General features: G+C 35.0%; 1 protein-coding gene across 3 annotated transcripts in view; it reads right to left on the reverse strand.

The window, feature by feature from the left end:
* Positions 1–15,670, reverse strand: part of LOC113112317 (type I inositol 1,4,5-trisphosphate 5-phosphatase-like) — an 88,808-nt gene that overhangs the window by 25,087 nt on the left and 48,051 nt on the right. For all 3 annotated transcript variants that reach the window (XM_026277767.1, XM_026277768.1, XM_026277769.1), the window contains exons 7-9: positions 12,888–12,940; positions 10,925–11,044; positions 5,153–5,237 (exon numbers count right to left, since the gene is read on the reverse strand). In XM_026277767.1, the coding sequence (XP_026133552.1) occupies positions 5,153–5,237; positions 10,925–11,044; positions 12,888–12,940 (258 nt within the window). The remainder of the gene's footprint in view (positions 1–5,152; positions 5,238–10,924; positions 11,045–12,887; positions 12,941–15,670) is intronic.

Genomic DNA, 15,670 nt, shown 5'->3' on the forward strand with positions numbered 1-15,670 from the left:
GTTTTAGTTATAAATAATTTATTTTATTTCAGCTCATGTTTATTTTAAGTAATGTTTTTTTTTTATTAAATAGTTTTAATTAGGTATAGTAACAAGGATGTAAATACTATAAACACTGTAAAGATTATATTAATAATAAAGACTGTCAAGTGTCTTCATCTCTGTGTTGAAGTGTAAATGTTTACATTAAACATGTTTAAACATCTCAGTACTAAACCCAGCGCTCTTCTGTGACTAGTACAGGATAGTTTGACCCAGATGGAGCTGACAAACTACTTCCTCTCCAGCCTCATGAAACAGGAAACAGTTGCAGGTTTCATCCTGCACTCAAAGAAAAGCCTCAATACAGCACAGATAAATCACAGGAGGAATTAAAGACAAGATGTGCCTCTTAATGGCTCTCTGAAACATGACGGGCGAGTGTCTCGTGAGACGAGTCAAACACACAACAGAGAAGAGAAAACACCCGCAGGATCAGAGCTGATGAACGCCACTGTGAGATTAAGATTAATGTTTGAGAAATGAGAAATAATGGTGTGATCTCAACAACTCTGATGCATCTACACGTCATGAAGGAATAAAACATCTGCAAACAAAACCCAGTGTAACATGCAAATATAATACACTACAGTTAAAATACATAACAAAGCCAAAAGCAAACACACAGAACGATGAAAACATTTTTTTAAATAAGTAAACTAAAATAAAATAATAAATAAAAATGACCTTATCTTAAAAAAAAAAACTGAACAAAAATAAAATAAAATATAAATGAATAAAAAGTAATATCAATTATTTAAAATAAATATAGAAAAACTATTTAAGTTGAAAAGAGATAAGTAAAATAAACAAAAAGAAAATAAAAAAATGATTATATAAATGAAATAAAAGTCTTAACCCAACACACATAAAATAAAAAATTAAAGTAAACAAATAAATAAAAAGTCAAACAAAATACAAAAAATTTAAAAAAGTAAAAAATAATCCAACTAAAATAAAATAAACAATGTAACATAAAATATCAAATAAATAAAAAAAATACATATAAAATAAAGTAAAAAGTTATCTAACAAAAATAAACAATGATGTACAAAATGAATGAACTGAGACTAATCTGAGGTGTTCCAGTGTGGGTGTGTGTGTCTCTGGTCCTGTGATGTCTGTGCCAGGCGAAGCCCTCGCTCCCATCGCTCCGCTCCAGCTGTGCCAACATCAGCCCAGAGACGCACACACAGCGCTCAAACGGCCTGTTGTTAATGAGGCTGTGAGAGGAACAGTGGCTGTTCTTCACTCTCTCAGTTTTAATTAGGCTCTGATTAAAGGCATGTCGCTCGCCGCCATGTGTGACGCTCTTTGTTAGTGCTTTTAAACACACACGGCAGGGACAGATGGAGAAAAGAGACGCCTGTCCATGTGACGAGGTCATCAGAGATCATGTGTGTGTATCTGGAGCAAACGCTGAACGAAGAGGAGTATTGTGCTGGAGAGATTAACTCATCGTTACACAACTCTTCCTGATCAACTACAGACGGAGAACAAGAAGAGCTCACAGATCACACACCAAACACAACCAGTTACTATCTATCTATCTATCTATCTATCTATCTATCTATCCATCCATGTTTCCATCCTTCTATCTATCCATCCGTCTATCTATCTATCTATCCACCCACCCACCTATCTTTCCATCCATCCGTATATCCATCCATCCACCTATCTTTTCCTGTCTATCTATCTTTCCATCCATCCAACCCTCCATCCATCTGTCTATCCATCCCTCCCTCCATCCGTCCACCTCTTTTCATCCATCCATCCGTCTATCCATCGATCCCTCCATCCACCTCTTTTCATCCATCCATCCATCTATCCATCCATCTCTTCATCCATTCATCCATCCATCCATCCACCTCTTTTCATCCATCCATCCACCTCTTTTCATCCATCCATCCACCTCTTTTCATCCCTCCATCCATCCACCTCTTTTCCTCCATCCATCCATCCACCTCTTTTCCTCCCTCCCTCCATCCACCTCTTTTCATCCATCCACCCATCCACCTCTTTTCATCCATCCATCCATCTATCCATCCATCTCTTCATCCATTCATCCATCCACCCATCCACCTCTTTTCATCCATCCATCCATCTATCCATCCATCTCTTCATCCATCCATCCATCCACCTCTTTTCATCCATCCACCTTTTCATCCATCCATCCATCCACCTCTTTTCCTCCATCCATCCATCCACCTCTTTTCATCCCTCCATCCATCCACCTCTTTTCATCCATCCATCCATCCTTCCAGTGATTGTGATATATTCTCCTCTGCAGTATATTTCCAGATCAGTTTATACTCTCTCAGTCAGTCATCAGACCAGATCTGATCCCAGTATTAGGTGAGTGAGTGTATAGTGTATACTGAGCTGAGTGGCGCTCCCATCTGACACTGTTGGATGGAGATCAGATGTGTGTAAACACGCAGATGTGTTTGCCTGTGTGTGAAGATACACTTGTGCGTGTGTGTGTTTTCATGGTTGGTTTGACAGCGGCCGTCAGGATCTCTCTATCTGTCCCGTGAAACACAGGACCACTGACTAATGGATGGATGTGTCCCAAAATTAATTAGCCTGACTAATGTAGTGTGTACTTAATGCCACTGCCACTTTTGATTTATGATGGGCCAAATGCACAAACACTGTATGAAATGGAGCTTTGTTGTGTAAGAATGAATTAACACACACACACACAGACACACACACACACACACACACACACACACAGACGACTGCAAGTCTCTATCCACCACAGATTCTGCCATGTGTGCATGTCCAAAAGCGCATATGGACAAACACACTAGCCAGTGCACACACAAACACACACCCAAACACATAGAGATACAAGATGCAAAGAACTGTCTTTATCATCTTTACCTAAGAACCCCCCTAGAACACACTAGTAGCAGGATAAAAATTTAATGTAACATAACGTAACACAAAACAATGTAACATAACAAAACATACCGTAATGTAACATAAAACTGAATGAAATGTAACATAAAACATAACAATGTAACATAACACAACGCAACATAATGTAACAAAACATAAGTTAACATTAAAAACAACAATGTAACAACATAAAACGTAACAAATGTAACAACAGAAAACATAACGTGACGTAATATAACACAAATCAACTTAAAAGCTTAAAACATAACAAAACAAAACAACATAACGTAACAATGTAACAATAATGAAAAAAAAAACGAAACACAACGTAACGTAATATATAACAGAACAGCACACTCACACACATACACAAAGAGCTTTTTCTCTATTTCCATGTAAATACAAACTGACGCTGGCGTGAGGCCATGAAATAGAAAGCTCTTCAAATGTTGAAAAATGAAAGTTTTATGAGCCTCATTAATGAGCAGTTTACATCATGTACAAGCAGGCCTCGCTGCGGCCCCACCTTTAATTTCATGCTGCTCAGCTCTCAGAAGGACAGAGGACAAAAGAATGAGAGATTGATGTTTACATGTGCCGCCCCGCGCTGCAGAAAGGGGGCGTCAGAGCGAGCGCGTCCTCCCATCAACCAGCCAATACACTCTAATTAAACACATCACGAGTTATGTCACGAGCTCCGTAGATCACGTCAGTGATTAACCCCCGCTGTCGGCCCCCATCAATCCTGAGACTGGAACGGCCGCCATATTCCCACAAATTACATTTACATTCTATTAAGTTTAATTAGGAGGGATTTTAAATAAACTGGAGTCCAGGCACACGGCCGAGCCGCGGTCACCACACAAACTGAGCTCCCATCACATCCCAGCATGCACCTCTGTGCCACAGCGGGGTCAAAGGGAATCAGGTGGTCACATGTGACACGGGTTTGATCATATTCTCATACTTTCATTTACTCTGACATTAAAATATGAATCCTGAGACTCTTGAACCTTCGTCTCAACCTTTATATAATATGTCTTTAAATATAAAATAGCTTTGAACAAGTGAAATAATCAGAGTCAGTGCACTCAGAAGTCTGAATATAATATTCAGCATTGCTACTACTTATATTTAGACATTTTCATGATTAAATATGGTGCACCCTTAAATAAACTGGTGTGAGTTAGTGTGCACTGGTGTAAATCAATCTGTAGTAAAACTGCAGAGAGGAAAATCAATACAGCCGCGCAATCTGAGTCGAGCTCGGACCCAACACTAATTGTGCGGCTGACGTTAATTATCATTAAAGTGTTGAACTAGTTCCTAGTCCACACACACACACACACACACACACACACACAATGATTCTCTTGCAGATAATGAAATGTACTGTAGTGTTTCCATCGAGAGCAGCATATAGACTGAAAGTGTAAAATAATGTTCCATAAAATTTATAATTGTATACATTTTTTCTAACATGTTTGTGTTTAATCTTTCACTTGGATGTTGCAAAAAAAAAAAAAAGTGCGGAAAACTACTTAATATCACAAATATAATGATTTTAAGTTCCCGGTTAGACTTTAAATTCAGTTTCATATGTATTTACACAGTGTTATAAATCAAGACGTGCCTTCTGTAATATTCCACACACCCAATAAACGTTGAGGCTTGTTTATGTCGACTCATACAAGCCATGACCCTGATGGATGCACAGGCCGAACAAACTGCTGCTCAAGGGATTGTGGGTAATATTAAGCCAACCCTGTGCACAGACACACACTAATCAAACTATCTGAAATGCTGTATGATTTGTGGCTTTTTATTTTACAGCTCGAGCAGCAATTCAACAAGCCTCCTTCCTGCCACACACAGGACCTGAGTGAGAACAATGAGCTGGTTTACGGCCCTCCTCAGGGCCCCAGCTGTGTTTGCAGAGCAGCATTGTTCTGTGAGGAGGCTTTTCGGACACTCATTGTGTGCTAATGATGCCTTTAGACACTAGTGAGGGCCCTTCAGACACACACGATGCAATAAAAGCTTTAGGTTTTGACCACCTCACTGAACTAATGTCTTAATGCTGGGACTTGCATCAGTAAAGGTGGTGTTCATTTAATATTTCATCCGGTTTATTCATCATTCTGGTACTGTTTAATTTGCTTATGAAATAAATACTTTTAATGAATTGTAGTATTTAAAAACTGACCTCGATGACCTGCTTGGAGTCCAGCCTGAAGTTGAAGTCTCCGAAGATGAAGTAGGGCAGCCGCTCGAAGCGCTGATCCGTGATCCTGCGGAGAGATTGAGACACACTCGGTCACTAGTGAGCATCAGTGCAGGAGCCCCACCTAGTGGACGAGTGCGTGACGGGTGATTGACAGCTGACCCGATGATGTCACTCCTCCACTGGTGAGGGTTCGTGAGTGTTTTATCTTCATGAAGTGTAGAGCTCAAGACTCACGCACATGCAGGTCTCAGCAACCTCTTAATCCAGGGATAATTAACTCCCCAGAGCAAATCATTTACTTGAGCGAGTGATGAAGAATTAGTCTGAGCTGGACGAGCGTGCGTGTGTGTGTGTGTGTGTGGATTAATGGACGGAGGATGCTGGGCCGGCTAATCGTTGGGATAAATCTCAGCTCACTCCTAACACCTAATAACAATGTATTTATGGTCCTGTAAAAGAGAAACCTCTCCGCGCTCATAAAACACACACTTTTACATCTCTGACGCTTCACTGGCTCTCAAACTCGACTCGCCGTGAGCTCAAACCCACTGCTGACCGATCTGAGACACATACACTGATGACATCAACAGATCTGATGCCTTCGGTTCCTGCATCCTACAGCATTGAATTGTATATTATTTTACTAAATTAAATCGGCACAATAGCTATTTATTAACTTTTAACCCCTTTTTGAGCGCAGACTTAATTTTGGACTCCTTAAAGAAAACACTTTAGATTTTTGCAGGTTGTTGCTGAAGTGGAAAAAGTAAAAAAAAAAAAAAAAAAAAAGAAAGTGAAACTTAAAATTAGTTTACGTTTTTGAAAAATTCACAAACATTAAAAAAATGTTTTGAATGAAATACATATTTTATAAAATATGTTGTATGCTAAAAATCAAATTCATAAATCAAAATCCAAGTTGTGTTCCGAATTTGAGGTTGATATAAAAAAAAAAAGTCAGATTTTTTTTGGCTGCTGTTCCAAACTCTTCCACTAGATGGAATTCACTTCCCCTTCGCTTCCACTGCAATAATTTGTGAACATGAACAGCACAAGTGTGGCTATTTTTTTTTAAACCTTTCAAATCATGTCCAACATTACTATGATGAATTATGATTAAATGTAAACATTTTCACTCAAAAATTACCGAAGAGCACCAAACGGTTAAAAAATCAATAGCTCAGACAGAGAGAGAGACACACAGCACTGTGCATAAAGTGAGTGTGACATAAGAGCATCTCTCTCTCTCTCTGTATGTGTGTGTGTGTGTGTGTGGGCGAGCAAGGGCAGCGCGTCTCTCTCTCTCTCTCTCTCTCTCTCTCTCTCTCTGTGTGGGCGAGCGAGGGCATCTTTATCTCAGTACTAGTGTCTAATGCGCTGGCTGTGGGGTTTTGTCCTCAGCTCAGAGTCATGAGCAGCGGGTCAGAAGGTAACGCTCTGTTTACACGCTTGTTTCCTAAAGCTCTCGTGACGCGCCGGGCCCCGACTTCTAGCCCGACCCCTGGGGGCCCAAGTCACGGAGTAAACACAGTGAACTGTGTCAGTAACTAAGTCAGTAGCGAAATGTACATATTTAAAAAAAATATTATTTATTTGTATTTATTATTTTTTATAATACTTTTATGAATGTAAATAAATATGTACATTTACTTTTTTATTTCCATTTAAATATTTTTATTTTATTTTGTAAACATTATAAACAAATAAGATATATTTCATGCCTGTAGTGAAAAGTAGCAAATTGAAATATTAATATAAATGTATATTTGCATTTATAAAATATTTATTTGTATTCTAATATTTATATACTTGTATAAATAAATGTATTTGCATTTATATATAATTTTTAAATGTAACATTTTTAATTTAGTAAAACAAATATATATATATATATATAACATTTATTATTATTATTTTTATATATTTCTTTTTATTATTTAAATTTTATAAATATTGTCTAGTGAAATGTATATTTTAAAAAATATTTGTATTTTTATATACATTTATTAATTATTTTTATTTTATTTACTGTATTACATTTTTTATTTTGTAAATTACTGAAAAAAAAAAAAAGGCATAAATGTGAGACTTCCCAGTGTTTTAGTGCGTCCTAAAGCTCTAGTAATGCAGGTGTAAACTGCGCTGTGTTTGTGTGCTGCTGGAGACACCGCTGAGGCAGCGGAGGAGAATCCAGGGAATGTGTTCACTGACGGCAGGCTCAATGGACCACCGGAGGCCTCGGGAATGACCTCTGACCTTCAGAGGTGACCACCCTCTGACTGCATTCCCTCGGAGCGGTCAGGTGTGTGTGTGGTCACTGAGGGGTTATGGGTTATGCTGTAATCACTTTCACTCAAACACAGTTTTTGTGCTTGTTTTTGTACGCAGTGTAACTTACAATTATGCAGCGTATATAAAAATGTATATATGAAAGTAAAGCACTTAATAAATAAAATATTATTTATTTATCTTATAATTTTACAAATAAAATAAAAAAATAATAAGGTAATATTTATATAAATATAAAAAGACAAGGGTATAACAGGTATTACAAAGAGAAGAGAGACTTTTCAGGACATTACCCCGTGTCCCCACTTTTCTAAACGCTTAATACACCTATGGGATGTCCCCACTTTTCATAAAAACAAACCTGTTTGTGAGTGTGTGTGTGTGTGTGTGTGTGTGTGTGTGTGTGTGTGAGAGAGAGAGAGGTGTATGAGTGTAGGGTGTGAAGGGGCCTGGCTGACTGATTAACCTTTGACCTCTGGGCCTCCCAGGGTGAGAAGGCAGCTAACAAAGTCAATGCTGATCGACACTAATACCTCCATTCAGCAGCGGCGCACTAACACACATCAGCAGCCACAAAAACAGCTCGGATCCCTCCCACACACCCCCCAACACAGGACACACACACACACACACCCCAACACTGACTTCAACACCCCGCACAGCCACACACACATTCAGATACATTATATACACTTTATATAGTGAAATAAACTCAGTAAACGTATTTGCTAAAAATATATATAAAAGTCTGTGTAGATAATAAAGGCAATAAATAAATAAATAATCCTACAACTTTTATTGTATAAAAAATGATGCGTGTGGGCGGATTTAGTGATTTAAACTTTTTTTTTAAATTATATTCTGAATTATATTTTTTGTGAAATAAATAAACAGTAAATTCTTAAAAATTAATAAAAAAAAACGTCTATTAAAAATAGTAATGTCGTAGTAAAGTCTAATAAATTAATAATTTAAACATGATAAAGTGTATAAAATAAAAACAATCCTGAGTACATCACCGAATGCTTTGGGAACTGCGTGTCTGTCAGCCACTGGTGTGTGTGTGTGTGTGTGTGTGTGTGTGTCTCTCGCTCGCCCTCTTTCTCTTTCAGCCTGTTGTTCTGGGAAAAGCCAAAAGGGAAACATTTATCCGGGCGCCTCTTTGAGTCTCCTGACAGTTGACTGATGACCATCCGTAAAGTCACAAAGAATAGTTGTGTGGCGGCCAGAGCGGCCCGGCGCTTCCCCCTGGGAAACTAATTGCCCTGAATTGTTAACGGCGACATTATTTTTCTGCCAATCACGGCTTTTCAATGGGCCAAAAATGAGCGTGAAACAAGCCTTTTGACTGAACAGAAAAGTTAAATGTCTCCAATGTTGATCAAATTAACTTCAGCCGCCTGACAATGGACTATATTGGTGTGAAAATAAAAGCGGGGCACAATGGGGCTCTTTTAGGCCAGATTTCACAGTTGTGATGTAAAACCGCTCCGGACTGAACCTGAGCACATCTTCTGAATGGAAGAACATATCTGTGCACACAAAAGACTGAGGAACTGATCGTGTCACGCTCTTTCAGGATCCTTCCCAGGAGGCTCTGAGAGATACTGAGTTCATCTGATGGGCGAGACGCATTCGGGGCGTCTCCATACATAAACATTAATTACAAATGCATCGTTTCTAGTAAGCGAGCGAAACTTGCCACATGCTTTCAGATCCCCTAAACACACATCATTCATTTTTTACAGATTTTTCACAATCATGTCTTAAGAGATTAAAGAGGTTTCGTGCTCGGGTCATTTTTGACCCGTGGTGCGTATGGAGTCACATTAGGTGTCAAAAATAACTTTTTTAATTTTTTTATGATATATTAAGTTAAATTAGTGTCCATCTTTAAAAGTACTTAGCAAGTTCCCTGTATCTCATACACTTTCAGGATTTAATTTTGTTGGTTACTGATGAACCAATGCAGAATCTTCTTCGTCTGAAAGTGAAAACCTATGCAAGCAAGATTAATTAATACTGATGTTGTTTTGTAAGAAAACAATATGTAATTTTTATAATTTTGGACTGTTTTTGAGCAGGCATGAGTCATGATTTCAAAGGAATTTAATAAAACCCCATTCATTCCAATGGGGTTAAAAAAAATAATTCTCAGGTTATGTGTTTTTATAAATTTTCATATGGCGAAAGATTCAAATTACATTTCTCATCAATATTGAAAAAAATATATGTAAATTTTGCATGATAGTTTTTTTGGGTGTAGTCCAACGTGTAATTTGAAATTTCAACGAAATTCAAAAAATGTTAATTCATAACTGACTTTTTTCACATTCACATTTAGTTGAAAAATATGTTTTATAAAATACCGGTTCTTCAGGTCCAGAGATTCAGAATGCATCACGAGGGTTGTAAACGGGACGAGGTCTGAGTGCAGGGGGAGGCTGAAGTTACAGAACGGTGGACAATGGGCCTAAAGTCGGTTCCCAACCAGCTCTGAATGACCGCACTGTTGGAGGTAGCAGCTCCATTCAAAAGGCTGTTGAGCCACATTGTCCTCCTCCATCACAACAGGAGAATAGACTTCACTGGTGGCTGCCAAAAGGTTAGTGGCGCCGCTGAAAAGAGCCCGACATTATTCACTGCTTTGGGGGAAGGTGTTGTTCCCACTGGCCTCAAACGGGCCGCACCGAAACACGCTTCTGCTCCAGCGAGACACAAAACTATTTATTAGATCAACACATTTGGGCTAAAATATTTATACTGAGACTTCAAGCTCATATATCAATAATCTAACAATACATTAAATTATTTTTAAGTTGTTTGGTGATGTTTTCAAGTAATTTTGATGAATTTTATTTTTAAAATATTTTATTAACTTTTTTATGATTTAATTAAAATGTATGTAAATGAAGTTAAAACAATAGAATTATTTAGCTACATTTTCTTAAGAGATTTTAAGTTAATACTTTTCTTATTTAATAATAACTGAATCATTCTCGAACCCATTTGCTCTAAAATATTTCCTTGATATATTAAGTAGATATATGAATAATTTAATTTGATCACAGTTCTTTATGTTTATTTCAATTTAATATTTATTTGTTTATATATATATACACAGATTTCTATGATTTAATTAATTGTAAATTTAAATTAAATAATTTTAATATTATTTATTAATAATATTCGATTTAAAGATAACATTTAAATAATTTAATAATGATCATCTTTTTAGTTTTTTTTTTCATTTTAAAAGCACCTTACTTCAGATTACACGCAACACTTGGAGACCGTAATTTAATCAGAGGAAAACAAGTTTATGAGACCTCAATGTAAGCACCCAGAAAGGTCTTTCTAAACGTCCTCCCGGCTGTAAATCAGGTAACTGATGGCCTAATAACCTCCGCTCTGGCGTGATTCATGAGCACTTGATATGAGCATTTCTTCAGATTGTCTCACCTGTCCAGCACGAAGCTCAGCGCTTTCTGCCTCGTCCCCGAGTACACGGACGGACTCTTCTCCCACGCCACCAGGTTAGATGCGTCGTGGAACAGGTGGATGTTCACCAGGTCAAAGGCACTGAGAGAGAGAACATCCTCAGTGAACGCATGAACCCATCACAAGCTCACCTTCAATGCAATCAAAGTCTCTCTGAACTGAAGCGTCTGTCAAATGCATGAATGGAAATGTCATAAAGACAGAAATAGCTAGAAGAAACACTCTTAAAAAACAACAAGTGTAATATATGAATATGAATGCATTCATAGCACACGACATGCACCCTGTTAATTATAATGAGCACAATAAAATCACATGATCATTTCCAGTTGCATGGGTTCACCTGCATTCTACTCTTTAAATGAAAACCACGGACTGAAACCAAAAAGAATGAGTTTATTTCAGTGATCCCCGCATGTTTTAATCAGCTGAACACCTTTAATCTAGAATATTAGTCCCCCTGAGATCTCAGATTAATGTTTCATGATTCTCTGATGTTGGATTAATTGTCACATGACATGCAGGCAAGTTTTATTTTAACTGATTTGATTTTCAATTATTTATTTTAATTTAAATGTATTCTTTTATATTTTTTTTAACATTACTATATTTTAATTTTATAAATTTTGAAATAATTTTGAAAATGTTTCAGAGTTTAGAAAGAGATTAATTATGATTTATTTTTAAAATATTTTATTTAAGTCCATAGAAAAAACAGTTGTATTTGATTTGGTTTTACTTAAAATTTGTTAAAATTAGTTAAAAAATATTTTCTTTTTTCCCCCCAATAATTGTCATTAAGTATTTATTATTTATTTTAATTTTATTTTAATTTGTTTTAACAGTTTTTTTTTTCCATTCATTTAGAATTTATATAATATAAATGATATAATATATATGTACAAAAAAAATAAAATAATAATAATGTATATATATAATATATAATATATATAATTTTATTAAAAATATCTTATTTTTAGTGTGTTCTTTTGATGCACTTCTACTATTGTTTTATTGAAAAAAAATAAAACCATGTTTTTCAATATTTGTATTGCTTTTATTGTATTTAAAAAACATTACGTATGTTTATATTTATAATTGATATAATATTTATATAATTACCCATTTTATTTTAATTAATTATAATTTAGCACGCATTTAATTTTGATTATTTTTATTGTAACATTTTTTTTTATTTTTTTCCTGCAGTTCCCTCATGAAACCTCAATGTTTTTTTTATGCATGCCTACAATTATTTACACAAAGACAGATGATCACCATTATTATATCCTCAGGCTTCACAGAAAGTGTTTCCAAACCTGAATGTGCTCACTGACTAATATGAATCTGTCCATCTGGTTCTCTGTTCTAGTTCTAGTGCTAAAGAAGTAGTAATCAGGTTTAAAGTGCGGCGAGACTAAGCCTGTTACTCCTCCGTCACCTTTTCATTCCCTTCATCCCTCGTTCAGACTCTTGTCTTGCTCTTGTTCTCTGTGTGTCTCTCTCTCTCTCTCTGTGTGTCATCTCTCATACTAACGAGATCAACTGTAATCTAATTTACAGCTTTTTTTTTGTTTACGATTCATCATATTTGAATTCATTAAAATATTTTTTTTTGTTTAATTTTAATTATTTTAAAATGTTATTTAGTGTTTTATTTTTATGGTTTAATTCTATCTGAATTTAAATCATTTTAGTAAGTGTTTTATTATGACTGCTTTTATTGCAAATTTAATATTTTTTAAAAGAAAATTATATTTTTGGTGTTATTTTTAATCATTTAATTTTTAAATATTTATTTTATTAAAAATCATTTTACAGTTTAATTTTGATTTCTTTAATTTGACAATTGTATTTTTTGCGTTTTATTGGTTGTTTTAATTTAATTACGGTTAATATTTTTACGAGGAGGAGATGAACTCACCAGTCAGCCAGCGCCCATCGGGTTCGGATGAAGCCTTTTCTGGACCATTTACACTGCAGGAAGAGAAAAACCATCAGATCAGAGACATTTCAACTAAATCACATCCCTTCGTCCCCTGCATTCCCCTGCAGACAAATACAGTCATGTGATCATTCCACTGGAGAGACAGACAAGATTCTGTGATAATGATCACTTCAGTGCTTTACTTTTCCAGTTTGACCAGACCGAAATCTATAAAATTAAAAATAAATAAATAAATATAAAAATATAAATAAATCTAAACAATAAAATAAATTATACCAAATAACAAAATAAAAAATTTACTATATTTATATGTATATACTGTATGTATGTACTGTATATATGTGTGTTTATATATACAGTTAAATTAAAAGAAAATAAATAATATTAGTTTTATATGTATAAATATAAAAATATAAATAAACAATAATTTATTTTAACAAATAATAAAACAATTAATAAAAATTATAAGAAATATATAGATATAAAATATGCTAATAAATTTTATCAAAAAAACTAAATATTTAAAAAAAAAAACTGAAAAAAATACAACATACAATTAAGCAATAAAATAAAATCATAAAATGTAATTTAACAATAAGAAATACATTATATATATATATAACCCTCAAGGTTCAATTTTGGGACCAATTTTATTTTCCATTTACATAAATGAACTCGGTGTAGGATTAGAGACTGTAAAAGTTCACTTTTATGCAGATGATACGATCATTTATACAATGGCTTCATAAAAGTGGCAATGGATTCCTTTGAATGCTTAGAATGCTTTTCATTTATTTCAGACTTCACTTGATAATCTAAAATTGGTGATGAATAAAAAAAAAAATCTTCACACGCTCCAGATTATCACTAAATTATTTTATGATTAAAACTTTTGACGGTACTCTGATTGAGAGAGTCGCATCCTATAAATATCTTGAATTTGGCTGGATGATAAATGTACTTTTAGTTCTCATGTTGATATACTTTTAAAGAAATTAAGACCAAGATTGGGTTTTTATTTTCCTTTGAAAAAATGTTTTTCCTTTGTTGCTCGAAAACGATTCATGCAAAGTACCTTTTTGCCAGTATTGGACTATGATGATATAATATAAATGCATGCACCCCTAAATACTTCATACTGATAGTACTAAATACTGATTCAAGTGTGCGTACACATCACTGTAATTTATATGAGTTGACAAACTGGACTTCACTGTGCTTGAGGAGGAAACATCATGTTGAGACGAGCTCTGGAGAATCTGAACCATCGGATCACACGACTCTCAGCGTTATTAAATAAGAGACATGTCCTGATTAGCATTTCACAGAGAGAGAAATAAATAAGCTCTCTGAGATCTCTAATGGGGAGATAACTGCAGCGATGAATAAACTAATTACCGGCCCGGTCACTTCATTACAGACGGACTCATCTTATTTCAGAACTCTGATGCAAATGAAAAGCCTGAGAGCGATTCGAGCTCCTCACTTCTTTCAGTCGGCATTAGGACAAGATTAACTGGATTAAATTCAATTACATTTGCATACTTGAATTAATCTGAAGTCAACGGATGATGTCAAGAACAGAAAATCATCTCCGTATCTTACAGCACATAAACTATTCCTTTAAATATGGACTGAAAAAAGGGGAGAAAGTCACTGCAATAAAATAAGATTCAATGAGACAATAAAAAAATAAGAAGACATATTGCAATAAAAAAAATATACTAATAGACAAAAAAAAAAACTATTACTTTGGTAACTGCAATTAGATTAAAAAAAATACTAATAAAAATAAATACAATAAAATAAAAATAAAATAAAATAAAATAACACAAATAAAACTATTACTTGGGTCACTACAATAAGATTAAATTGAATAAAAAAATAAAAATAAAATAAAATGACCTATTCCTTAAAATAGGCAGACAAAACTAAAGTAAAATAAAGTGAAATAAAACAATAAAAAAGGAACTTCTACTTGAGTCACTGCAATAAAATAAGATTAAATTAGACTAATAAAATTAATATAATAAATTATACTATAAAATAATAACAATAATATACATTTTAATAAACTAAACAAAATAAAAATAAATATATTAAAATTTTGATTTAATAAATATTATAATACATTTTAAGCATGGACAGAAAACACGTAATATCTGCAGTCACTGGACGGGTCACTGCAATAAAATGAAACTGGACAAAATAAGAGATAAAAGAGCAGGAAGTGAACTTTTCCTGTAAATGTGAAGCTGCAGCGATGCGATCGGGTCACAATCACATCTACACTACACCCTTCATCACGGGTCACACCCCACACAGATCGAGTGAAGCTGCTCGCACACACACACAGACACACACACACACTCACAGAGAGAGACACACAGACACACACACACAATGTGAAGTGGACTGAGGCCTGTTCATAACTCAAATGGTCAAAATGAGATCTGAGCTCACTTTAAATCCAGCGACTGTAAATCAACTTAACGAGTGTAAATATTGAGTTTAGCGAGTACTTCCTGTCACTGTTCTGAAATCAAATATACTGCAAAACACACAAAAACCTTCATGAGGACTGAAGGCCTGCAGATGTGCATCACACACATAAAGCACCTGATTAAAGGACAGCATCATGTCAGAATCCATCAGCCCGACCTTTCACAAGCAGCATCTGTTGTTCTGTGCGCTTCGCTCTTATTCAGCGTTTCAATTAATATTGTGCCGCTGACTGGAGCAGCACTTAAAGCCATAAC

The sequence above is a fragment of the Carassius auratus genome, chromosome 13, assembly GCF_003368295.1.
Source record: "Carassius auratus strain Wakin chromosome 13, ASM336829v1, whole genome shotgun sequence".
Taxonomy (NCBI): Eukaryota; Metazoa; Chordata; class Actinopteri; order Cypriniformes; family Cyprinidae; genus Carassius; species Carassius auratus.